This window comes from Palaemon carinicauda, chromosome 44 (assembly GCF_036898095.1).
Source record: "Palaemon carinicauda isolate YSFRI2023 chromosome 44, ASM3689809v2, whole genome shotgun sequence".
Taxonomy (NCBI): domain Eukaryota; kingdom Metazoa; phylum Arthropoda; class Malacostraca; order Decapoda; family Palaemonidae; genus Palaemon; species Palaemon carinicauda.
The window spans coordinates 28,138,534-28,165,755 of NC_090768.1; the positions used below are offsets into that span (position 1 = coordinate 28,138,534).

Sequence of the window (27,222 nt, forward strand, 5' to 3'; positions counted from 1 at the left end):
TGTTTGACAGTAAGCAGAGTAATGAGAAACATGATTTCCCTCATTCCTGTTTTCCTGAGGCAGAACTAACTAGTTTACCTTTTCAATCTCATGAATTTAAAGCTCCCTTGATGGACTTTGATACTTATGGAGATGTAGACCCAAATGGTACTTTTCCCTTTTTTTATAGACTGCATTTTTCTTAGCTCCTACATTGTCTGTGATTTTCAGCAAGTTAGCAAGAAGTGGTTCTTATAGCATGTGCTGGGGAATTAGTAATGTTACTCCATTATTTTAAGATTTTTGGTGATCAATCTATTCTGAAGAAGTGTTTTAATTCTTTCGTTCTGCCTTCTTTCAAGTATTGTACTCTTGTCTTTTCTTCAGCTGCTGATTCTCATCTTAATTTGATGGACAGGAACTTTCGGCCTATTAAATTTCTTATTCCTGATCTAGATATTAATCTCTGGAATAGTCATGCCTTCTCCATGAGGCTAAATACTACACAGTATCCTCAAGTTTTATTCCAGCTGTGACCAAGTTGTGGAATGATCTTCCTAATCAGCTAGTTGAATCAGTAAAACATCAAAAGTTTGAACTTGCAGTGAATGTACAAGCTAATATAAGTTTCTTTTAGAGTTAATTTATAAAAGACTTATTCTAATGTTACTACTCTTAAAAGATCTTATTCTAATTTTTCATTACTTCTCTTGTAGGTTATTTATTTCCTTTCCTCACTAGGCAATTTTTGCCTTTGAAGCCCTTTGGCTTATGGCATCCTGCTTTTCCAACTAGAGTTATAGCTTTGCTAGTAATAATAATATAATTAATTATAAGCTGCCTAATAAACTAATTGAACAATGGTGCCATAAATGAATATCCAAACCAGGGATAAGGAATTTAATAGACCTTAAAATTTTGTGCAAAATTTTTAAATGAGTCACTAGCTGAAGAAAGAACACAAAAATAATATTCAAACCATTGCAGAATAAAAGAACTAAAATATTTCTTCCGGACAGAGTAAATTTTCAATCAAGAATGAAATGTATAAAAGACCTGCAAGTAGTTAAAAAAAACATTGTACTGTATTTGAAAAGGTACAATTCCATAGATCTATTAACAATCAAACTCAGAGTTTACTTAGGGTTTAACTTCATCCCAATAATTTGCACAATAGGCCCTACACAAATCTTAGCTAGATTTCTGTTAAGTCAACAACCACAGGTCTACTTTCAGGAGGGTAAGCAACATGTTCTTTTTCATGACCAAACCATGTATTATGCACATTAAATGAGTAGTGTCTCACTGAGGGTGATTTCATCTGCTAAATGTATATTGTAGTAAGGTTATTGCAATGATTTTATAGATAACCTTATATCCAATTAGTGTGCTTGTTGCACCATAATAGTGGGCCTGAGTCTGTGCTTGTTGCACCTTGATACACTGCCCCTAAACCAGGGATGATAATATTTCTTTGTTATATCCTTTCATATTGGATTCCCTGTTTAGTCTAAAAAGAAAGTTCTTTGTGACCAAACAATTCCTAACCTTTAAATATAATTCAAGTAAATTTTCATATTTCACTGCCACTAAAAGTAATTCGGAATGAATACTTGATTCATGACTTTATGCACTCCAAACCAAAAAGAAAATGCCTTGTATGATTGACAGCAAATATGTTCTAATATAAAATTAATCATTCAGGTTTACTATGTGAACACTGTTCTAATGTAAATTCAGCATCAGTACACATTAAAACCAACAGTTAAACCACATGTATACAAAATTTACACAATTTTAGAAACGAACCAATCAAGATCCTGTACTCACCTATACAGTAGATGAATTAATCTTAAGAAATGTTTCATCTGAAGTACAGCACATGAATAGAAAGCTGTGGTGGAGTAAATGCCTAGGCATAAAGTGAAGAAAAGCAATAGCAGAAACAACACGGCATCAGTCTGAGAAGCACCAACACTTACCTTAGTAAGTCAGATACCTGCAACATAAACTGCAAGTTATAGAATGTAGTTTATTAGAGCCCAGGAGTTTCATAGTAAGAGATCTCATAATGATTACCATTCTATTCCATGGCTTATATCACTTTGAAAAACTTTTAACTGATTAAAAAACATTTTCTTAAGTCAGTAAATTCTCAATAAAATTTAATAAAGTGGGTAAATAAAAGACGGTAAAATGGCAGACATTTTTTTCACCACACAGGAGTACAGACAAGCTTAGTCATACATAATCACAATAAAAAAAGCTGACCTTATATTACACATGGGTAGAGAGAGAGACATGGCAGTTAGTATTGAAAACTAAATGCTTAACTTTCATACCTGTCATACCCAAACGAAATTCTAACGTTAGCAGTAAAAGATAACGTAACGTTAACTTTACCAAGTCTTTTTTATGAGAAGAGGTAAACAGCCTTTATTAATCGGTGAAATAATGCAAAACCACTCCACAATTTTTTCTTAATGTTCTGATTTCATTATTTAATTATCCATACAAAAATTAGCTACAAATATGCAGTTTGGGGTTACTGTAACAAACTTGAACCATTTTGAGGAAAAAATCAAATGGGACTATCAGCACACTCAAAAAGTGTACACTACATGACCTACAATACTAGCATCAATTACCACAGTCAAAACTTTCTCAAATCAGATGATGTTAAATGTTTAAACTGTACTAATATATTTACAACCTCATATAGAAGAAAGCTGTGCCTGTGGTCTAGGTCAATTTCTTTTTCAATATAAAACAGCCATGTCTACTCTCAAAAAACAGCCCAGTGTTGTCTTATGCAATATACTGATGAGCCATATAGCAGTTAAATTCTTAAATGGCACTTGAGCATAGGTAAGTACTTTAAGATTCTTAGATTTGACCACTTACATACAATTTGCAATGAGGACTAATGACAACAAAGAGAAAAACATTTTCCTGCATCAACAATTTTAACCAGAAAACCAACTTCAAACTATGTTATTAACTGAAGTGTCATTTCAGAATCTATGATCATGATCGTGTCACTAAGAGTTTAGTTGTATTTGATACAACTTCTAACCCAATACTTAGCTAAAGAAAATACACGATGCATTAATAGCATCACAGTGTTAACATAAGAGGCTAACACAATCAGTTCTATATATATATTCTTTTTGCAAGTGTCAAATTGCCAGCAAACAAAGCTGACTGAGCTACTTTTTTAACTTTCTAATTTCTCTTTAAAGCTTATCTTGTCAAATAATACACACTGCATGGTAAGACTGTTAATAGCCTGCAGGCCACGATAGTCACTATCATCATGGAAAAGTTGGATATTTCTATATGACTTCAAAATACATGGAATGATGTAGAGCAAACAGTTTCAATCGTTAAAAGACCCAAGATGCTAAGACACCATAAGAAACTAGTGAACAAAATCTTAGCAAGCTCAATAATAAGCAGAGCTTGTTTGTACAATTAATTATAATCACTGTGAAAATAATTACTCTTACATAAGTGCAGTTCAATTTAATTATAGTACTTAGAAATATTGTATTTTGGTCCATCACAATTGTTAAAAAAATTAAGTTTTTACACAATTTATATAAATCCTAAAACCTGCAACTGCTAAGGCAGTATACAAGAAATAAAGTACAGTATTGGAACTCTTACAAAAGATTTTCCGGAAATTAGAGGTACTAAAAATCAGCCAAGTTCATCTTTTACAAAAACTCTACTTGCACTAAAAATTATTTGAGTGTATCATGGTTTAGCTCAGAAGCCAAACAGTTATCACACATCTTTGTAATCTTGGCTAAGCTACATGACTAGGCCTAGTTAATAAAAATCTGTAGTGCTATGTATAACATACACTACAATCTTCAAATTATTTAATAGTTTTCATCATGTTTTTTTCTTGGACTGTAAAAATTTGATAAGGAATAGATTTTACACATACATTAAAGGCAATACCAAGTGCACATATTGTTTTTTACATATATGGTTCAGATATGGAATTATAGTCATTACTTTGTGAACACTGACTTTCATCCTTTACTTTATAAGGCTACAATCAGCACAGCAAAGATGGCAAAGTTTTCCATGCACACATACCTCACTTGAAGTAATAAAATATAAACTCAACAAAGGTACTACTTCAATTATTCTGTGACAGTAAATACCCATAAAACGGGATGAAATTAAATCTTTCTCTCTCTCCCTCACAATAATATAGCTTCAATTTTTCAATTCATTAAAAAAAATCTCCTAAACCTTGAGAATCTTCAACTGTCAACACTGCAACTAATGGTAAATTCTATGTCACACAACAGTGAGTTTAAATATTTGATACAGTTACGTACTACTTTCATCAAGGCCTCTCAAAAAAAAAAGAAAAAACCTCTGGTCTTGAAACTACTTGTACCATGTTTCATACAACTGAAAATTCTGTAGGGGAAAGTGGTTTGTTTATATCCATAAAGACAACAGACTTCCAGGATATAATCCACAATCTGACGGTACAATACTTACTTCCTTGTTATTATTTTGTCTAATAGGTGCATTATATATTTTCAAAAACTATCTTGATACCTCTGCTAAATATTCTTAAAAAAAATCAAATATAAAAAATGGTTGTGTTTATTCTATAACTAAATATAAACTCATTTTAGTCTAAAAACCCTTGGTTAGGTTCATTAAAACTTCTCAGACAATGCATGATTTCCATTTCCTAAGAATTCTGCAGATCACAACTTTTTAACCTTGTTTGTAAAAACACTTGAAATGAGTTTCATTCCTGCTACACATTCACTGAGAATAAATGAGGCCAGGACTAGCCTGTGTTATTCAAGAATTTAAATATTAAGAGACTAGTTTAGGATGAAAATCTACACTGGTGAATCCTTTGTCACACTTCCCTTAGATTCACTTTTCTTCAGTTCCTCCTCTTTCTGCTCTTCCTTCAAGATTGCCTCCTTGTCATCTTTTTCACTGCAAAAATAATTATGCCATCAAGCAACTGGTTTCCTATGCAGAAGGTAATGATAGGTGATGATTTCACCTTTTTCATATAACTATAGTAGTATTATCATTAAAATCAAAATTAATAGAAATAAAAAATGATGGTTCTTATCAAAATCTTAATTGTATTTATAAAAGTTTTCATTTGTTTACAAATGAAGGCATATAAAATCAAAGTAATTCTGTATATTTTTACAATAGATTATTATTAGTATTTTAAAGGCAAGCAAAATGTTATATAGCAACCATTTTTTAAACTTATAGCTTGATACTCACCTTAATCATAGCACCAAGTTTGTAAAGCTATTCTAATTCTAAGCAAGTTAGCATGCAATACTAAATCAGGGTTGGTTGGTTGTATGAACGGTGACTTCCTTCGGAAGAAAGAAGACTACCAAGTGATCTTGCAGTAGACATTGAAGATTGTGGAAAAAATGACGACGAACTTTCTTCAGTAGACAGCGGTGAGTAATGCCCATCGTCTAATCTATCTACACTCTGACTTAAGTTTGGATACTTGGGATGTTCTACAAAGTACAATGTGGTGACTGTTTTATGTTTACTTTTTTCAGAAACAGATGATGGTTTCTTGGAAGCTGGAGTTGGTGGTGGTGGAACTGTGGGCTTTCTTGGTTGTGAATTTCCTATTCGTTTCTGATTATATGACTTTGCAAAAGGAGATGAAAACTCTCCATGCTGAGTTTTATTGGATACAGAAGGTTGTGTACTAAGTTTTTTATCATATTCAGCTACTCCAAATGCTACTTTTGGTTTCTTCATGTAGAATGGAGCATCATTAGGCTGATAAAATGTGGTATTTGAGCTTTGGCTGGGTGGTTTATATGTTGACTGAGAAATTGATTCGGAAACAAAATCAACCTTATTAGCCCTAGATGGAGACTTGAAATGAGGAGAAATTGATTCCCGACTAGTTCCTGATAATCTATCTAATGCTTCACTACTGGATGTGAAAAATCTTATTCTTGACCTGTTGTCTACAACTTCATTTTCACTCTTCATTGAATCCTCCACTTCTTCATACAAAGAAGGTCTGACTGAGTTTTCACTCCCAACAAATGGTGGTGTAGATCTACCGTTGTCATTGCCGAGGAGATTTTCCCGACTACATGTCAGCCTTGTGTTAGGATTTCTTACAGGCAGTGGTGGTTTTAGTTGTCTCGCCCTAGAGGGTACAGAAGGTTCTGGCATGTATGAAAACCTTCTTTGATCATCAACCTTGAAAGGAACATCATATGTTGAATCAACTGATGAGTCAGAGTCATAATCTAATGCTGGTGTACTTTTACTACACTTTTTGTTATTTACATTTAATACTGGATTCTGCATTGCTAATTTCCAACTTAGAGGATGTCCATCTTTCCCATAGCCTGCTTCGTTACATACTTTCTTAAAACCACTAGCTGAATTATTCTCCATTTTCAAGGGTGTCTTTTTTAAATTAGAACTTTCTAGGTCTTCTAAATAATTACTTTCTGAGTATGACCTTCGATAAACATCAGCTAAATGATGAGGTGCTTGTCTAATTCTGGCAGTAGGCATCTGTGTTTGCAGCCTTTGCTTCTGCATTTGTGTCAAAGGCTTTGCTTGATGTACATTTATGAATTCTGTGTTTAATGGTGGATCCTTGACATGCAGATTTCTGAAAATATTATGGGTAAAGTGCAAAATTGACAGTACAGAAAGTACAGTGCATTAAGTACAAACACTCAGGGTGTGCATTCTTTAGAGGGTTCATTCACTAAAAATAATCTAAAATATCTTTGCAGGTTTAGATTCAATAATAAATAGTACTGTAAAGACCAGAATTATTATTGTGTCGGAGGAATGCAGTATTGTATCAAAATCCAAAGAATACAGAATATATGCATAAGAAATTAAAAATAGCTTAAATAATTTTAATATCATGATGACTGGTTAAAATTAATAGTAAGCATACAGTAAACTAACTCTTACCAGGTATCAAAATAACTGGCACTCTAAACCAATCCAAACTCAGAAAAAAATAATGAAAGAAAAAAGTAAATAGATCACTTTCTACTCAAACTCTGGTTCAAATTTGATAGTTAGGCACTCCGCATTATAGTTAGCCTTCATTGTGTAGCAAACTATCCATTAATAAAATATTTCTATCAAGACAAATTGATCATCTGAATAAACAAGTCTTTAATGAAAAAGTGGTATTTGATATGAATTTAAATGTAAACTGTAATGTACAAATATCCATTTTCACTAGTAGGCTAGACTTAAAAAATCTTTCTCACCATATGACTACTAGTTTTAGGAGAATGTATTGTATATGTATAAAATGCCTGTAAAATATGTAATTTTCTCATGTTGATTGTTATTAATAATTTTTTCTACTTGAATGTCTTATCATATTACTTTCAGTGGTATTTAACAATCAAAAAGGACAAATAAGGTTTTGTTTCCTTGTTTACCAGAATTCAAAATTTATCGAGAATATACAGAGTTATTTGTAAAGAAGATAAAATTAAAAGCAGTATCGGTAACATGCTTGTCTTCCCTAGTCTATGGCCTATGCTAACTATATTTTTTCCCCACCCTACCCTTCTTACCACGTAGCCGTATGGTTCTTGTGGCGTATGGATAGGGGGGCTCACAAAAATAAGAGCCTTATGCAGAAATGAGATATGTCCCCTAAAAAGAAATTTACCCCTGGAGAAAGACCTAAACCTAAAGGTAAGAAGCCTAGGAGACCCTTTAAAGGCAAGTAGACCTTTCCTGCCACTACTGCCTGAGTTGCCACAATTCCCCAGACAGTGTACACGGTTCCCCAGCAGTACGTTACACAGGGCCCAGCCTTCTATCCCGATTATGAATAGGCCACTACTACATTTTGACCCATTAGAGCTCAGGGGAGAAGTGTAAGTGGAAAATATGGAACAGGTGGCCAATCTAGGGGCTGAGGAAACAGTGGCAGATCAAATAAAGGAGCAGATCCTTCAAAAACAACAATGAGGAGCTTCCGGTAAAAGGAAGACTTCATCGCTTCAGGGATCAATGGAAATTCAATCCTTGGGCACACAGTGTAGTCACAAAAGGACTAGGATGGAAATGGAGACAGAAACCGCCAATGTTCAAGAGGTTCTTCCAGCCCACAACACCTTTCCTGGAAGAATATGTGCAGGATTTCCTCCAGAAGGGTTGTCTGTTGCACAAAATTCATGAACTTTCAAGGGTGTCTATTTTGCGTGCCAAAGAAAGATTCGAACACTCTTTGAACAATTCTGAACTTGTTCCCTCTAAACAAGTTCATTAAGAACAAAAATTCCAGATGCTATCTCGCAAATACAGACCCTACTACCCCAGGGGCCTACACCATCTCCATAGATCTTACCGTCACTTGTTGGCATCTTCCAATAAGTCAGCACTTCTCCCCCTACCTTGGTTTCAGACTGGCAAGAAAGGCCTACGTATTCAAAGCTATGCCCTTCGAGATCAGCATAGCTCCAAGGATTTTCACAAAACTATTCGAGACCATTGTCCAGCAACTCAGGAGCAAGGGTCTTCAAGTTATGGTATACCTTGACGACTGGTTAGTGTGGGCTGCAACGAAGTCAGCATGTCAGCTAGAAGCTCTGAAAGTTATGAAGTTTCTTCAATCCCTAGGCTTCCAGATTAACCTCGAGAAGTCCAGGTTAACTCCAGCTCAAGAATTCCAGTGGCTAGGTCTGCACTGGGATTTGAAGTCACACATCATTTCTGTGCCTCAGGATAGGAGGAAGAAAATAGCAAGTTCGGTCAAGTGTCTGCTTCATTCGAAGATGATCACCAGATGTTATCAGAAAAGAGTCTTGGGTTAGCTACAATTTGAAGCGATTACAAACCATATTCTGAGAGCAAGACTCAAAGATGCCAACAGAGTCAGGAGACGAAAGGCATCAAATGCTCAAAGAGATCATCGCCACGAGGCCCCAACTCTACAGTGGAAACAGCTCAAGCCATGGTCCACTGCCAAGAACCTCTTGATGCACATTTCCCTGCGGTTTTCTCCTCCGTCGGTGACGATTCACACGGATGCCTCGGAATGAGGTTGGGGGGTCATACTCCCACCAAGAAGACACAGGGTGGTCAGTGGTAGGTCGCGTTTTAAGTTTCATAACATTCTGGAAGCTATGGCAGTGTTTCTTTCTCTGAAGAGGTTGAACCCAAAGAGGAACTCACACATCAGGTTAGTTCTCGACAACAAGACTATAGCCGACTGCATCAACAGACAGGGCTCGAGATCTCCACAGATCAATCAAGTAATATTGGCCATTATCACTTTGTCGAAAAGGAGGAATTGGCATCTCTCTGCAGTTCATTTAGGAGTTCGCAATGTGACGGCGGACGCTCTGGAAACAGAATGGTTCCTTGACGAAAAATCATTGTTTCATTCTAGAGAAATTCCCAGAACTGCGAAGAGCTTTAAAAAGAATCTCCCCCGTTATATAGCAATGAATTTAGATCCGCAAGCAATGGGGATAGATGCGATGTCACTGGATTGGAACCAGTGGACTCTCATTTATCTTTTTCCACCGTTCAATCTCCTTATGAAGGTCCTGGACAAACTACGGACCTTCAAGGGGAAAGCAGTATTAATGGCCCCCAATTGGCCCAAGAGCAATTGGTACACTCTTTTTCTAGATCTCAAACCTTGTCAAATTCCTCTGGCGACACCAGTGCTGTCCCAGGATGTACAACAAGAGACTGACTATCTTCTCTTCCTCTTGGATAACGAAAAACCTTCATCTCATGATTTTCTCATCTTGGCTGCTAAAAGAAAATACAGTTTTGAGGGAAAGGATTGATTTTAAAGAAGACTACAAGTCCTTTACTACGAGAAGACAATATCTGTCCTCTTGGAAGAATTGGGTAGAGTTTGTTAGGAAACAGAAGCCCACTTCGATTACAATGGACTTCTGTTTATCATTCTTTATCTCATTAAATGAACAAGGTCTGGCTTCCACAACTATTTCCTCGTGTAAATTGGCCCTGACCAGACCTATCGCTTATGCTTTTGATATAGAACTCAACAGCGAACAGTTCAATAAGATCCTAAGGCTTGCGGTAAACTGAAACCAAATGCTCCTCCCAAAATCATGACTTGGTCATTGGATAAAGTCTTGCACTTAGCCTCCTCAATGGATAACTATTCTGCTTCCTTGAGGGATCTTACTAAAAAATCTATCTTTTTATTAGCTATGGCTTCTGGTGGTACAGTCAGTGAGATTGTGGCACTATCAATGGATGATAGCCACATTGAATTTTTGGAACCGGAAGATGTTATTCTATACCAAGATCCTGCATTCCTGGCTAAAAATTAACTCCCTACAAAAATATTGGGGGCCTTGGAAAATTAAATAATGATATGCAGTAAGAAAATATTGATAAAATATGACTTGGAATCTTAGATGATTACCGAATCATGAAGCATCATAGTAAATCTACAGAAAAATCACTTTTTAAGTTTGACATTCGTCCAAATCAACTTACGATGCATTTCTCGGTCCTTATCTCGGTCATAAGTTGACGACTACCTGCATTCATTTCTGAAAGGGGGTACCTTAACGTGGTGAAAGGGTTTGCAAATCGTCATGATTAGCAAAGCTGTGCTAGTCAGGGCCACCAATACTAGGTTGGCTTACTGTGAGCGATCGAACGAAAATCTACCACCACCACCAATCGGCATTAGCTAGTGTGATGATGAAAATTGGCAAAACCCCAGACATAAATTGACATGTCTGAGGTCTTTGTCTAGAGGGGGCTAGAAATGCCTACATTTTGTTGTTGTATATGTTTTGGCAGTTGAGGTACTAGCACATATATTGACCCATTAGAGTTAAGACATGATAAGCTAGAGGCCGAGCTTGCAAACGCACGATGCTCTCTGCCATCCAAAACATAATGGAACCGATCAACTTTGGCCAGAACTTTATCAAATACATTTGCTCTGAGGAAATCATACGATAAGACACACCATCCACATATGAAATACAAGGTTGTTTTAGAATGCTTACTTGAGTGAAAGGATGGATATTAGTCTACCAACTCGGTCTTCTGCCTCACATTCTAATTATCTAAATGAACGGTTGAATTGTGGGAATGCACAGAAGAAGGATCTCAAGTAAATAAAAAAATTTGAGGTTCTATAAGAGGATCTTAAATCTGTGATGTGCTGTGCAGCATCAGAACCCTTACTGAATATAACACTAGAGTCACTAGACCTGACTCAAGAATACAGATCAGTTTGAAGTAGGACAGGTTAGTTCAGAATTACTGCCTTTAAGGGAAGACTCACTGGCCTTCTGAGATTTCACAAAAGAAGTCAAATAAGTTTAGAGCTTTTGAGGCTTATTACTATCAAACCTTGATTTAATAAGTGCTGTACTGTATTGGAATTCTGTGCTGGCATGTCATTATCGTCATAATTTACTTTATAATCGAACTTTGATTTGGTCAGCAACTATAGCAATATCTATCTATATACCAAGGCACTTCCCCCAATTTTGGGGGGTAGCCGACACCAACAATGAAACAAAACAAAAAGGGGACCTCTACTCTCTATGTTCCTTCAGCCTAATCAGGGACTCAACCGAGTTCAGCTGGTACTGCTAGGGTGCCACAGCCCAACCTCCCACATTTCCACCACAGATGAAGCTTCATAATGCTGACTCCCCTACTGCTGCTACCTCCGCGGTCATCTAAGGCCCCGGAGGAAGCAGCAGGGCCTACTGGAACTGCGTCACAATCGCTCGCCATTCATTCCTATTTCTAGCACGCTCTCTTGCCTCTCTCACATCTATCCTCCTATCACCCAGAGCTTTCTTCACACCATCCATCCACCCAAACCTTGGCCTTCCTCTTGTACTTCTCCCATCAACTCTTGCATTCATCACCTTCTTTAGCAGACAACCATTTTCCATTCTCTCAACATAGCAATATAATTGCACATAAAATGAACAGTGAGGCCTTTTGCACCATTCACAACTGTTATTTAAATCAAATACTGTCCCTGACACGAGAAACAAAGAATGCAGATCATGATTGCCCAAAAATAATTCCCTTGAACGATCTACACTGTAGTTACTTACAAATACAGATGAAGACATTTGTAAAAGTACCGAAAAACCTAAAGTTAAACAATCCAGAAATAGGGAATGCCTACAATCCAAAGTTGACACAGACTGGAAGACAAAGGACCTCTGAATTGACAAGCCATCATTGGTCACCATTAATTGCTAGAAAGAAAACAGGAAGTCTTTCATATTACGGGTAAATGCCGATAAAACCAAACTTTCAGAGAGATGCAATATGAACATCATTCATAGAAATAATTCAGAGATACGGCAACCTTCCAATCCCTATGGTGCCGAATAAGAGAGAGTTTACTGTATTTGATTATTCATTAACAAAACAAGATGCTTGATATATACACATTAAAAAAGTACAATTCTAAGTCAACTGGCCTTGAACAGTACCTACAAGGGAAACTCATTACAATGCATTTACTGCTTAAATCTAAACCTGCATCAACACTTAAAAACAATAAACATTACAGTGGTAGATAATGAAAGAAAGAAGAAAGGGAAAAACTCTATATCCAATGCATGATATATCTAGCCCTTACCAATATGAATAAATTGTCCAGTAAGGTATAACAGTTTTAATAAGAAAATATTTGTGTCAAGTGAAAACTTATTTTCATAAGATTAAAATCTGAACTCACTTAAAAATTGGACCTTTCTGTGGCTGACCAATGTATTTCTATGAAAACATTTATAGCATGCATAGGGTGTAGAGAGTTATGGGGCCTTTTTTGTTCTTTTATTACCTTCTCACAATCATAGGATTAAGTTTTCTAATGACTGTGGGCAATATCAACTCCCTTGCTGCAATCAGTTTCACAAGCCCTTTGTCTTTTAAAAATTACTGTCTTTCATCATGTAGTAATTCAACATTTTACAGATTCCGCATTACATTGAAATTTAATAAGATTATATTTTCTAGTTTTTATATACTGTAGTGACAAAGTCATTAAAAAAAAAAACAGATTAGATGAAGAGTATAAGAAGAAGTTTTGGAAGGAAGTGAAGAGAGTAAGGAAGGGTGGTTTGAGAATTGAGGAGACAGTGAAAGATGGAAATGGGAGGTTGTTAAAAGGAGAGGAGGCAAGGAAAAGATGGGCATAATATCTTGAAAGTTTACTAAATGTTGAGGATAATAGGGAGGCAGATATAATTTCTGTTGTAGGTGTTGAGGTGCCAGTGATGGGAAATAAGAATGAGAGAGATTACAAGAGAGGAAGTAAAGAGAGCACTATGTGAAACGAGAGTAGGAAAAGCACCTGGTATAGATGGTGTGAGGACTGAGATGTTCAAGGAAAGGGGAGTGACTGTACTTGAATGGTTGGTGAGATTGTTTAATGTGTGTTTTACATTGTAAATGGTAGCAGTAGACTGTGTGTGTGTATTGTACCACTATATAAAGGTAAGGGAGATGTGCATGAGTGTTGTAATTCAAGGGGTATTAGTTTGTTGAGTGTAGATGGAAAAGTGTATGGCAGATTACTAATTAATAGGATTAAGGATAAAACAGAGAATGGAATCTTAGAAGTACAGGGTGGTTTTAGAAGAGGTAGGGGATGTATGAATCAGATTTTTATAATTAGACAGATATGCGAGAAATATTTGACAAAAGGCAAGGAGGTGTATGTTGCGTTTATGGATCTGGAGAAAGCATATGATAGAGTTGATAGGGAAGCAATGTGGAATGTGATGAGGTTATATGGAATTGGTGGAAGGTTTTTGCAAACAGAGAAGAGTTTCTACATAGGTAGTAAAGTGTGTTAGGATAGGAAATGAAATGAGCAAGTGGTTTCCAGTGTGAGTGGGGCTGAGACAGGGATGTGTGATGTCGCCATGGTTGTTCAATTTGTTTGTTGATGGAGTGGTGAGAGAGGTGAATGCTTGAGTGCTTGGTCGAAAACTGAAACTGATAAGACGAGTGATCATGAATGGGTGGTAAATCAGTTGTTATTTGCAGGTGATACTGTACTGGTTGCAGACTCGGAAGAAAAGCTTGGTCAATTAGTGACAGAGTTTGGAAGGTATGTGAGAGAAGGAGGTTGAGAGTTAATGTGGGAAAGAGTAAGTTTATGAGATGCACGAAAGGGGTGGTGCAAAGTTGAATGTCATGTTGAATAGAGAGTTACCTGAGGAAATAGATCAGTTTAAGTACTTGAGGTCTGTTGTTGCAGCAAATGGTGGAGTGGATGCAGATGTACGTCAGAGAGTGAATGAAGGACGCAAAGTGTTGGGGGGGCAGTGAAGGGAGTGGTAAAGAATAGAGGGTTAGGCATGAATGTAAAGAGAGTTCTGTAAGAGAAAGTGACTGTACCAACTGTGATGTATGGAGTTGTGGAGAATGAAAGTGACGGAGAGACAGAAATTGAATGTGTTCGAGATGAAATGTCCGAGGAGTATGGCAGTATACAGTATCTTGATTAGATAGGGTTAGGAACAAAGTAGTGAGGATGAGAACAGGTGTAAGAAATGATTTAGTAGCTAGAGTGGATATGAATGTGTTAAGGTGGTTTGGCCATGTTGAGAAAAGGGAAAGTGGCTGTCTGCTAAAGAAGGTGATGAATGCAAGAGTTGATGGGAGAAGTACAAAAGAAAGGCCAAGGTTTGAGTGGATGGATGAAGTGAAGAAAGCTCTGGGTGATAAGATGATAGATGTGAGAGAGGCAGGAGAGCGTGCTAGAAATAGGAATGAATGGTGAACGATTGTGACGCAGTTCTGGTAGGGCCTCCTGCTTCCTCCAGTCGTAGAGGTAGCAGCAGTAGGGGATTTGGCATATGGAGCTCCATTTGTGGTGGATAACAGGGGAGGGTGGGCTGTGGCACCTTAGCAGTACCGGACAAACCCGGCTGAATCCCTGTCAGGCTGGGAGGAGCGGAAAGAGGAAAGGTCCCCTTTTGTTCCTTTGTTTGATGTCGGCTAACCCCCAAAATTGGGGGAAGGGCCTTGGTAAATAGATAGAACTTGCCTTATAAAGACTATGCCACCCCTAATCTGTGTTAGGTACTTTATCAACGCATCAAAAATCTATTTGAATTTGTCTTCACCCACTACTGTTTATTGCTTAGTTTTTGTTCATAAAAAAAGTGCTTTTGTTAGTTCTCTTTCTTCATTCATTTTTCCCATACTGCGTCCTCTATGTATTCTGTGAATACAGTATTTTCTAATTACATCCAAAAATGTCCATTTCCTCCAACAATAACTGTGGCTTTTCTTCCATTTTTGTTGATTTTATAATTCAATCCATCTCTTTCCAGAATGTATTCTTAACTTCCACACTTGTTGTGCATATGCACTTATTATAATAAAAAAGGGCCCCCTTAGCGCAATTCTTTTTGCATTATTCTCATGCAGTAAATAAAGGTCTCTTGAAAAGTTCACTGATAATAATAAGGATAATACATATTCAACAGTCACTCCAAAGTCTTTCCTCAATGTACAGTATAATGTATGTATGGGTTACTACAGTATATATAATAAATAGGTGTATTCAGCAGAACCTGTGTAACGATTCAAATTAGCAGGTAGAGGGATCTTGACCAAAAAATATGGGTGTTTAGTATGGCAATTCCAAGTTAGTAAAAGGGTACATGGGCTTCAAGCATCAAGATACAGGTTAGTTTTACTCTGTTGTAAACAAACTTTGGGATTATTCATCAAGAACTTTTATGGCAAAAACTACTATTTTAAAATGAACAAAATAGACAACTGGGCTATATTTTTTCTAAAAATACCTGTGCTTTTCTATGGGATTATTCATCAAGAACTTTTATGGCAAAAACTACTATTTTAAAATGAACAAAATAGACAACTGGGCTATATTTTTTCTAAAAATACCTGTGCTTTTCTATGGGATTATTCATCAAGAACTTTTATGGCAAAAACTACTATTTTAAAATGAACAAAATAGACAACTGGGCTATATTTTTTCTAAAAATACCTGTGCTTTTCTATGGGATTATTCATCAAGAACTTTTATGGCAAAAACTACTATTTTAAAATGAACAAAATAGACAACTGGGCTATATTTTTTCTAAAAATACCTGTGCTTTTCTATGGGATTATTCATCAAGAACTTTTATGGCAAAAACTACTATTTTAAAATGAACAAAATAGACAACTGGGCTATATTTTTTCTAAAAATACCTATGCTTTTCTAATTCATCAGAATAAATGTTACAATTGTGAGTTCCTTGGTGACAAAGTAAACGTTAATACCACAAATCTGCGTCACTCTTATTTAATATATTTTTCTATACTGCAAACACAAAGCAATGATGTCAAAAAAAATAAATTCAATATACTGGTAATAATTTCCTTTAAGCAGATATTCATCCAAGTGAATTTGAATGCAAGTAAGCATACTCGTGCAATTTCAATTTCATGTCTTTTTAGAGTGCTATGGTAGCTTCTGGTGTTTAGTTTGAGAAAAAACAAAAATTTCTAAATATACACCAGTTACAAGATTTTATTGGTCATGAACTATAATAATTATGTGAATTTGTTTAAAGTACCTACTGTGATAAAAAAAAAAATAGGCTTGGTACAGCAAAGGAGTTGTCTGTATGAACTAAAACTACAAGTGTTCCTTGAAAAGGAACATACTGTTATCCAAAAGAAGAAAAAAGAGTGGGCATGGTACAGCAAAGATCTTGATTAAATGTATTAAAAATACATCTACCCACCTAGTATTATCTTGTATGTTACTTTCTAGAGTAAGGTACTTTGTTCAAGATGAAATGTACCATATTTGAAAATTAATTAGTCTTCCTTTTCAAAATTGTAATAGAGCACTCAAATACTTTAACCAAATCAAAAATATGATAAATCAAATACAATAATTATGATGGGTGAAATATTGAAATTTTTTGTCTTCTGATTATTTAAAGTTGAACTCGCAAATTCCTAAGAATTCTGTAAAATTCCTCAAATAGAACAATAAAATTTAAATAAAATTTGAGATAAATAATGGGATCACTTAAGGATAAAAATAATTGGTTATAATTCATAAAGAAAAATAACAATAGGAATTTAGTTAAAACTTTTACACAAACTTTAAGAAAAGAAAGACAATATACACTTCCACAAAGAATCAGAAAGATAAAACCATGGTACACAACTATTTAAGAGTAAAACAGTTAGCTAAAAACTAAACAAACACAGAACAAATAACACATTATGTTAGGTGTAAAACTTCACAATCAATCCATGTACAATATCCATAGTTTCTCTTGTCACTTTACACATCAATTAAGAAATCACTACAATTGTACACATGAAAAATATATCTAGCACTAATGATCTAAAATGAAAATTTTGCTTCATCATCATGCACACTGTACAGTATCTTCACAACACTTCACATCTTCTAACTTAAACTTTAGTTCAGATTGAGAAGGTTGAGTAAGACGGGAACTAAATTCTCTGGAAAATCACGAGATTTTTATCAAAGCATCCATATTAAAGCAAAATTGCCAGCTAATAAAGCACAGCACAGCTATTTCTTTTATAGTTGAATGATCTCAAAGTAAAGAATGCAGAACAGTGCACTGGCAACACATCCCTGCTAATTTTTAGTACACTGTGCTTTAGCTTGCAAGCTGGGTTATAGTTTTAGTGGTGTACATATCATGTCAAAAAATTCAATTTTGTGATTATGAGTAAATGTTATTATGAAGTGTAAAATATAACATCAATGATGTAATTCCTTCCCTTTCTATCTGAAGATTTATAAATGCACAAAAGGTAAGTAAACGAAATTTATCCTAACAGCTGAGCCACATAAAACATGACAAAAAACCTTACACATAATGAAAAAGTCTCATACAAATAAACAGTTGATTCACATAAAAGTAAATGGGAAACATAACAACAATAGACAACAATATCACACAAGTCAAAACACTTTCTATTTGAGTAACAATGTACAAATGTATGTTCACATGCCAATTTCTTAAAGTAGATATTAAAGGTAGGTCACGTAACATTTCATAAGGCAAACTTCCACACATTCTACAATGGAAAATTTTTATGAATCTGCTGCAATATTAAAGTTTAAAAAATAGAAAATAGCAGTCCTCATCAACTGCTTTATAAAATCACTAAACAGAGTGAAAAAATTCATATAGATTAAAAATGCCAAAAGCCATAACAAATGAACATGCATGATGTTAAAATAAAGTGCTGTTAATTCATGCAATATTTTCATTACTGGACTGTATATTAAAAATTATTTCAAATTAGCTATTCTGTAGACATTATTGCATTCATAAGTGTCACTTCCAGTGCAAGAAAAAATGACAAAATATCTACTTCTACTTAACATCACAATACGTGCAGTGAAACAAGAACACACGAGACCCAAAAACACCACAGGTTAAAGGATGAACCTCCCATAAATGAGAAAAAACACACACACAATGAAGGAGTTAGAAAGTGCTTTTTAATTTGGGGGGCTTCACCCTACCCTTGAATCATAGGTGTGGTTTCTGTGGGTTCAGTCACTTCCTTGGCCTTCTCATCTGTTTCCTGCTGGATTGGTTTGGCATCCTCTTCTTTTACAGGTTTCGTCTCACCGTTTCCCTCGTGTTTCTCATCGCTGGAGTGGGATATTGCGGAAATCCTGGGTTAGCATTTAGCAAAGGTCCCATAGCACTATAAAATCTTGTGTATTAATGAGCCTCTGGCAAGCAAATGAACCTTTATAAAGGTTTAGATTGCATGGCATGCAAAGAAGATTCATAAATATTGATTTCCTACGAGGCACCAAGATAACAAGCACCTAGAAAACAGGCCCTTTAGCACAATGTAGCTAGCGGTATAACTTCCATGAGTTTCAGACTTTAGATCAAGTGCTATTCTTAGCAATAAAAATATCATGAGTTATATCACCAAAAATATAACAGGCTCATATACTGCATACTATTTACTAAGCTGTTTTAGTTTCATATTAAGTACATACTTATAGCCCTTGTTTAAAATGGTTTTAAATATATTTCTTTTTATTATTCTAAATACTACTACAAGCTATGTAGTATTTCCTGAATTTTTAGCATTATACTGTACTTGAAAAATAAGCTTTCCAACTGCACTTCACCTGTGTACCACCTCTAAAAAGTCATATAGCTACGCTATCTTGACTTCCAAAATTAAAAGAATTACCATCACTTTAAATCTTTAACTAAGAGCACGATCCTGACCAACGGAGCAGATTGATACCTCCAATCCATCAAACTAAGATTTCTTCATGTATTCAGAACACGTCTTTTTGTCCTATTAAATTTTCCATTTTTTTTTACGAAAAGGTTAGCTATTCAAATTGATATGAAATATTCATATTCCTTGACCATGGTATTTCAAATACTATCAATTTCTCACTACTAAACATATAAAAAGCAAACATACTGTAAGTACTGTACAGTAAATAAGTTTAGTTGCTGTGCATCAGAGTACATTTTACTAAGGGGAGGTATTAAATTACTGTACCCTCAAAAAACTTATAAACCAATTAATATAAAAGTTGAAATATTCCTCAATATCCAAATTATAAGTTACTTATATTGAATTCTATAAAATATATACAGTAAGCTATATCAACTATATCAGATACATTAATATTTCATTAAGAAGCACTCGACAAACATTGACACATCTGCAAACATTTTCTTAAAAGCTGTAAAACGAAATAGAATTTCAATAATATAGTTTGTTATCTCTGTACTCACCTCATGATCATATTGTTTCTTCCTTGAAGTTTGACTCTTACCAGCGTTTACCACAAAGCTAAATTATCGTTTTCTTCCTTTCAATAGGCTTAGGCCTCTGGCCCAATACTGAGACAATCTAGTGGCAAATGGCAAGAACCCTGTCGGTACGACATACTTGCTTTTGTCTTTGTCTCCTAGCAGTATCCTCTTGACATTATTAGTCAATGGGGAGAAGGGTGGGCATATATGTAAATATCAGGTGAGTATTGAAATACTAAAATTCTGTTTATTTCTATCAACCACCCTGAAAGATTGGAGGCCTGATGAATTCTAAAGCCCTCTCTGACCACGGATAGCACACATGGTTTGGAATGAATGTTTCCCCAAACCTAATAGAAGTGGGAAAGTCTTCCTCTTACAAGGATCAGTTGGGAAAGAACATCATAACATTTTCCTATAAGTTTGACAAGTCTTGCTGTCATTATAGCTGGAACGCTTGCTACAGCGGAATACTGATGTTCTAACATTGTTATGAAACGAATTTGTTGGAAGAGAAAATTCTACAGATACAGTTTGTACTGATCTATAGGGAGAAAAGGGGGTATTCATAGAAAGGGTCTTCAAAGCATCACATTGTGTCTTGGCATTCCCTAGGTCAATCACCTTATTGATTCTATTTATATCTAATATAGGGCCCAAATTAAGAGAAGAAATCAAGGATAGTTCTGTGCATCACTATCCCAGCCACAGAAGAACACACTTGCTAAATATGCTTAATAAAAAACACACAGAACACACAGTTTGCTACAACCTCAGAAGCCCAAATGAAATAGTTTTATCAAAACAAGCCAGAGTCCAAAATAAGATTCAGATCTTGATTGCCACCAAACTTCTCTTCTATACGACTAGAAATAACTCCTACTATAGTCTGCAAAATATTAATACAATACTTCAAAAATACTCCCCACTTTATTACCCACAAACAACATTTCTTTAGCAAACCAGCCACCCGTTGAGATACTACCGCTAGCGAATAATTATTGGGTCCTTTGACTAGCCAGACAGTACTACATAGGCTCCCTATCTCTGATTACGGTTAATTTTGTCTAGTTTTTGCATGTGAATATTCCTTAATAAGTGGGATTGTGCTTGTGTAAATAATTGCTATGTTCATATATCATACATTACTAAATTGGGCAATTTTTGGACCTTCACATGCTCTATAGCAAAATGTAATACAGTAATACTAAAAATTTCAAAGATGATTTGTATTTTTTCCTGGCTATACAAGTCCTCTATATGGTTTACTCCCAAGTCATTTAGTTACGACCAGAATTATAAAAAGTTGTGGGATTCTGGTAACATTTAGTCAGGTTCATTATTTACTTTTGTTCAGAATTCATGGAGATTAGCAAACCTATACATTTTTGGAACGCTTACAACATTAGAAATCCAACAAATAAATATTTCCATTTGTGTAAGCACCTGAATGGCCGCTATTTTCTATCATAAAAAAATGGCTGCCTTAATAAGATTTTGCACAAATCTTAGCTTCTCATTGATATAGATCATAATTTCAAAATGTATTTCTTATGTGTTTTAGGTCTGGAGAGTCCATTGGTGGAATGATGAATTGTCTCTTTTAGATAGATCATCGATTTTCAGCCATCTTTGATAATATTGAGCTTTACGAGCTATGGTATGCTAGCTTTGGTAATGTCTATTGAAAATTCAGAATTTGATGATGCTTGGATGGAAGCAGGAATAAATGGGCAAGCTACTACGAGACAAATCCTTAAATGCAGTCACTATAATAGGACACTCTTTGCACATAACTATACATACAAGGCTTTGTACGAGATTGCTCTGGAACTGTTCTTCACAGAGATTCCACATCTAAAGACAGTCTGCTTAGAAGCAAGCAATGAGTTGTAGGAGACCTACTCCAAATCAGAAAAATATTGCTGGCGATGGACAAGAAAGCATCAAGGTAGCCAACACAAACTTGCTACAAATCCTGACTACCGAGAATGTCATTGAACAGCTTAAAAAGTGGAAAGACAAAAAGTCATTGAATGCTATGTTTAAATCAATGATGAATTATTTTCACCAACTTGAAACCATCCTGTTCTTTTCTGAAGCACCCAGAAATGCAGATCTTACTCTCCATGTACTGTAGAAGCTGACAATTACTAATTTTTTTTTTTTATATTAGATCAAACACAATATAAACGACTCTGGCCAAGGTACATTGCTGACATACATCAATTGAAAACAAAACATCCAGCAACATGGAAAAAACTTGAAAGATGGGAATTTATCTATCACCAAGAGTGAGATTCCATTTGTGTCATTAGGTGCAGATCACGCTTGTGAGCAGCTCGACCGGATGATGAAGGCGCACTCTGGCTTGGTTGGTATTTCAAGTAAGATTCACTCACCTCCTTACAATGAAGCTCATTAATATAATGGTCAGAAAGCTTACTAATGGTTAGCATGTCATTACCATTATCATCCCCACTGTTTGGAATTTTTAATTTGGTCAGTACTCATTTACACATACATTTCCATAAAAGGAACATTAAGGCCTTCACATCCCCCACAACAATTCAATACCTAAATTACAGTAATCATCCCCCATGAGAATGACCATCATGATTTCCCAGAAACAACTCCCTTGAACAATCTGTACAGTAATCACTAACAAATTCAATAGCAGACAGTCCTTATAATCACTAATAACCTGAATAAAACTGTTAAATGCTTTCACAATCTGGAGGGAGGTCACACAGCCCAAGTTGACAAGAAGACTGATAGACAAAAGCAAGTATAACATACCCACACCATGGTCATTGCCATTGGCTGCTAGATTATTTCAATACTGGGCTACAGGCCTGAGCCTTATGAAACGAAGAAAATGGGAAATTTTTAGTATTGCGGTAAACGTTAATACCTGTGCAGTATAAGCCAATCTTCAAGAGAGAAACGATATAATCATCAGGGTAGGTTCAAAGACATAAATAATACTGTATATAAAAAGCAATGACAGCTACACATTGCGAATAATAAGCATGAATTAAAGTTCGGCAGAGGCAAATGTAAAGAAAAAAATCTATAAAAAAAGGAACTAGCTGATTTTCATCAGATTATAAAGTTCTGTGTTAGTCAGACATTCAACAGTTATATGCACATTTAACTCCTTACTAACATCTGTTATACCAAAATTGTACTAAAAAAAATTATTTTCATATACTGTAACTAATAATGAAAATCTTTAAATGCTGTCGGTTAGTACAGTATTATATTCAAATATAACTCACATTCATTAAACATGCTAATTAACTCAAGAAATTGAGACATGGAAAGAAGTCATACTGGATGCATATAAATTTAAGCAATTGTAATCATTTTGGGCTCTCTTACGTCTCTTTCTCAGAAATAATATCAACTTTTTTCTCGAGGTCTTTGGGGACTTCCTTCTCAGGGAGTGGTTTTTCATCAAGAGGTTTGGTTTCATCCTTGGATTCTTCGTTGAGGGTATCAGCACTAAGGGAAGGTGAAGAGTGAAACAAAGTAACATCTACAGAACAATAAAGTACTGCTACAGCTATATTACCCCAGTGAATGGCTATAGTATAAAATACTGTAAACTACATCTGGAAGCACTTAAGTTAATATTACAACATTCAAGCCTAAATACATTATCAAGATTGCTAATACTTACATATTTATTAGTCTATGACTTAATACTACTCAAGTGTATTAAAGACCCATAGCTGACCTTGAAAGAGGCAGCAGTAGAAGAGGAGGTGAAGTAGCAAGGCAAATTATATGAATCATACATACCTTGCATTCTTGCCGTCTTCAAGCATGGCTTCCTTGTCTTTGTCCTTAGATCCTCTCTTACCCACAATGGCTGCAGTCAAGCCAGCATTCTTTGTGCAATAGCACATCACATCAGCAACCACAATAACAATTAGTACAACGATCACAATGATGCCGATAATGAGTCCTGTTCCAACTCCACCAGTGGAAGGTTGTGGGCCAACTGGGTCTGAAGTACAAAGTTTGTTAGATTTTGTTATTAAATGTCACTGCTACCTATTGAACTTGAATTATTAATGCATTTTTCAGTAAGTAGCAATGACAGTGCAAATAACAATAAGGCAAAGAAAAACAGATATAGTGCATTTTTCCTAATCTAACTACTTGTATAGGAAAAACACTGTATATAATGTGATTTTAGAGAACAATTCTTTTTCAGTTACAAAAATTTGATTTTAACCTATTTCTACTCAGCACTATATCTGTTATTGCCCAAAATATAAAACTTTTAGTCAAATTATTACAACTATCATATGTCACAATAACATGAAGCGTGTTAAATACTGTTAATATTGTCACCTCTGTTTTACCACTAAGTCTGTCCTTACAAATATGTTAGTATAAACTACATCTGAAAATACTAGTAAATTGTTAAGAAGTGAAAACAGCCTCCAACCCAACTGACTTTCAAAAGAAAAGGAGTAATGAACACTGACAGCCGCTATGATAGTCGAGATGCTCAAGGGTAATAATAATCATTTGTAGGGAAATCCGTTTCTCCAAGCCACACTTACACTACTCGGTGGTGCACTGCTGGCAGGCTACACAGAAGAGTATGGTACGATGGACAGTAGCACTGGTTGACAATGGCGATACTCGACACTAGGCCAGCTCCTTTTAGCCTGCCTTTCCTATGACCCCAGCCACGTTATGCATATCACGGGTCATTAGGGACAGTAGTGAGGGGAGGATGGGAATGCTAAGGACAGTCTTTGGAAATAGGAAGCAACATGTACTAGGGAGGGAAAGACATATGCAAGATATTACAGCAATCCATTTTGAAATATGAGAACTAAACAAGACCGTCAGGTTAAAAACTTGTAGACGAGAAACAAGTTACAATGAAATTTAAGAGCTAAATGTGAATTATGATTATTACAGTGAGCCCAGCAAGTTCATTATTAAAGAAAATGGCCCAGTAAAGTTGGGTAGCTAGACAATGAAGCTAGTTTACAGCAAGTCCCCATGGACACCATCACACATATCAATGATCATTTGAAGAAGAGGATCCAAAGATACCTTATGACACCACAAAAAAGCTTAAACGGTGAAAACCGTTTAAACATAAGTACCTTGAAAAGTCACATGCACTGGCTAATAGGCAAATTGTAAATTTGATAAACCATTATTCTCACATTCTACCAACGAGTAAAGAATAAAAAGAATATGTTAAGCCAATTTTACTATCATACCCACCTTCTCAAACCTACATAATCCGAGATACAGCATAAACAAAACAACCATTCCTGTATGCACTAATAAAATAGCTCCACAATTCCTTTTAATATGTAATAATAAATTATCTAATTATCTGTATGAATTGCACTGTATAAAGAGTACAGATATATCTTATGTCATGCCACTGATATGGTAATTAACTAACATCCTCCTAAAATTAAGTTACTTCAACCTGAAAATTCATTACTGCTTTGATCAATTTGTTATATCAATCTACCCATAGCACAAACTTTGAAGGTAATAATCTTTTACATACTGCATCTCTAAATACAAATAAACTCCTTACAATCTATGTTGAAGTTGCTATACGGTATAAGGGAACTGTGTTATATCACTAGGCAATGTTGCAACATAGGACCTGAAGTTTAATCTTGCAACAAAATAATGCACAAAGAACACAAATGCTAAGCAGGGTTTTAAAAATCATAAATTTCATGATGTAAAAAAATACATACTTGACTGGTTAAGCATCAAAGTATTATGCAAAGACAGTCAGGAATGAAATTACACTAAATGAAAAGATCAAACTTTATCTCAAACTCATTGCAACAAGGATTTAGATGCAAGTTCAAACATGAGACCTCAAATTAGGTAAAAGTGGCAAGCAGAAATTGAACACAGGAAAGCAATCAGCTTATGATGTATTAAAATGAGATGAAGTATTGGCTTGGAAGCAGTGAAAGGTACAAAAATACTCAGCACTTGTTTTAGCAATAATAATGATTGCTTTAATAAAGAAAAGACTTATCATACTATATATTACGACTGCTGGTTAAGAAATAATTCCACATTATTCTCACTGAATGTAGCATCCCATCTGGAGAATATACTGTATAATCTAGTTCCAAATTGTTTGCTGATTATGCTATGATATATAGAAATGTCTTATTAGATATCTACCAGAGAAAGATCCTGCATACCTATTTGTAGTTTCCTATTACAAATAATGGAATAATCAACCTCAAACATAAAATTTCTAAACTTTGTAAGCAGTCTACATGACTTTTCATCCTCTATGAATGATAAATGAAAAATCGACGTTTATGAATATCTTGTATTTTCAAACAATTTGTACAATATATTGATGTATTACACTCAGTAATTAGGTATCATTGAGGGCATATGGTTACTGGCGAGGTGGCTAAATTCATCACCAATGCTAGAGAATGTCACCAGAGAACAATCAAAGATCAACAGTGGACTCATTGACCACTGAACAATGAAATAACAAGGAAGGGAATGAGTCGATATAGGTCTAAAGGGATAGGTTAGAGGAAAAGGGAGGGGGCTCTTAGGAATTGAAATTGACAGCTCACTTGAGGAGCACCAAGGGCACCTATCATGAAGAGCCCAATAAAACGCAACTTTAGCCGCTTTACAAAGCAAACTAGAAATCAATTCTGCAGGACAAAGCTGACTGGATAGACAAATTCCTATTTCAATTTCTTATGAAGTGTAAATACCTGGCTCCATATGGCTCATTCAAAGTAAAACTGCTATAAGCATACTGTACTTATGTATTACTCACCAGTCTGGCAAGAATTTAAAAATTTACTTGTAATTTTAAATATCTTTTTGTTTATTCAACAAAGCCAAATGTAAGATAACCAGTACGACAGAACTTTGTGCTACAAAGACTTCCCTTTTTTCATGCTAAAACACCCTAAAACTCTAACCATGCAGACTTTAACCACTGTTTTAACATTGTAACAACTGAAAGTCTAGACTACTTTTTACTTCAAAGGGACCAAAATTTGTGCTGTCTCAATAGTTCAACAGGGTCATAAAGAATGGATAACTTTAATAAATCAATTACTACACCTTGATACTCAAAGCCATAAAATAAATCATACTTGTAAATGGATTAAATAGTGTAATTTACTGCAACACTAACATGATTTAATTGATAAATCAAAATTCATCAAAGACTAAATCTCATCCTTTGTAAAGCATATCATAATAAAGTTGAAATTCTAAGTGTTATTCTCATATCTCAAGTTGTCATATAAATATAAATCTGATAGCGGTGTTACATAAAACTAGTGTATCAGTATGTACCATTACTACTGCATAG

General features: G+C 35.2%; 1 protein-coding gene across 5 annotated transcripts in view; it reads right to left on the bottom strand.

Annotated features, from left to right (window-relative positions):
* Positions 1 to 2,173: 2,173 nt before the first annotated feature.
* Positions 2,174 to 27,222, bottom strand: part of LOC137634253 (fasciclin-2-like) — a 114,402-nt gene continuing 89,353 nt past the window's right edge. For 3 of the 5 annotated variants that reach the window (XM_068366531.1, XM_068366532.1, XM_068366530.1), the window contains 5 exons: positions 23,652 to 23,859; positions 23,229 to 23,351; positions 18,566 to 18,697; positions 5,272 to 6,655; positions 2,174 to 4,965 (listed from right to left, as the gene is read on the bottom strand). In XM_068366531.1, the coding sequence (XP_068222632.1) occupies positions 5,332 to 6,655; positions 18,566 to 18,697; positions 23,229 to 23,351; positions 23,652 to 23,859 (1,787 nt within the window). In that variant the 3' untranslated portion in view covers positions 2,174 to 4,965; positions 5,272 to 5,331. The remainder of the gene's footprint in view (positions 4,966 to 5,271; positions 6,656 to 18,565; positions 18,698 to 23,228; positions 23,352 to 23,651; positions 23,860 to 27,222) is intronic. The other 2 variants (XM_068366533.1, XM_068366534.1) reach the window with 2 other exon arrangements.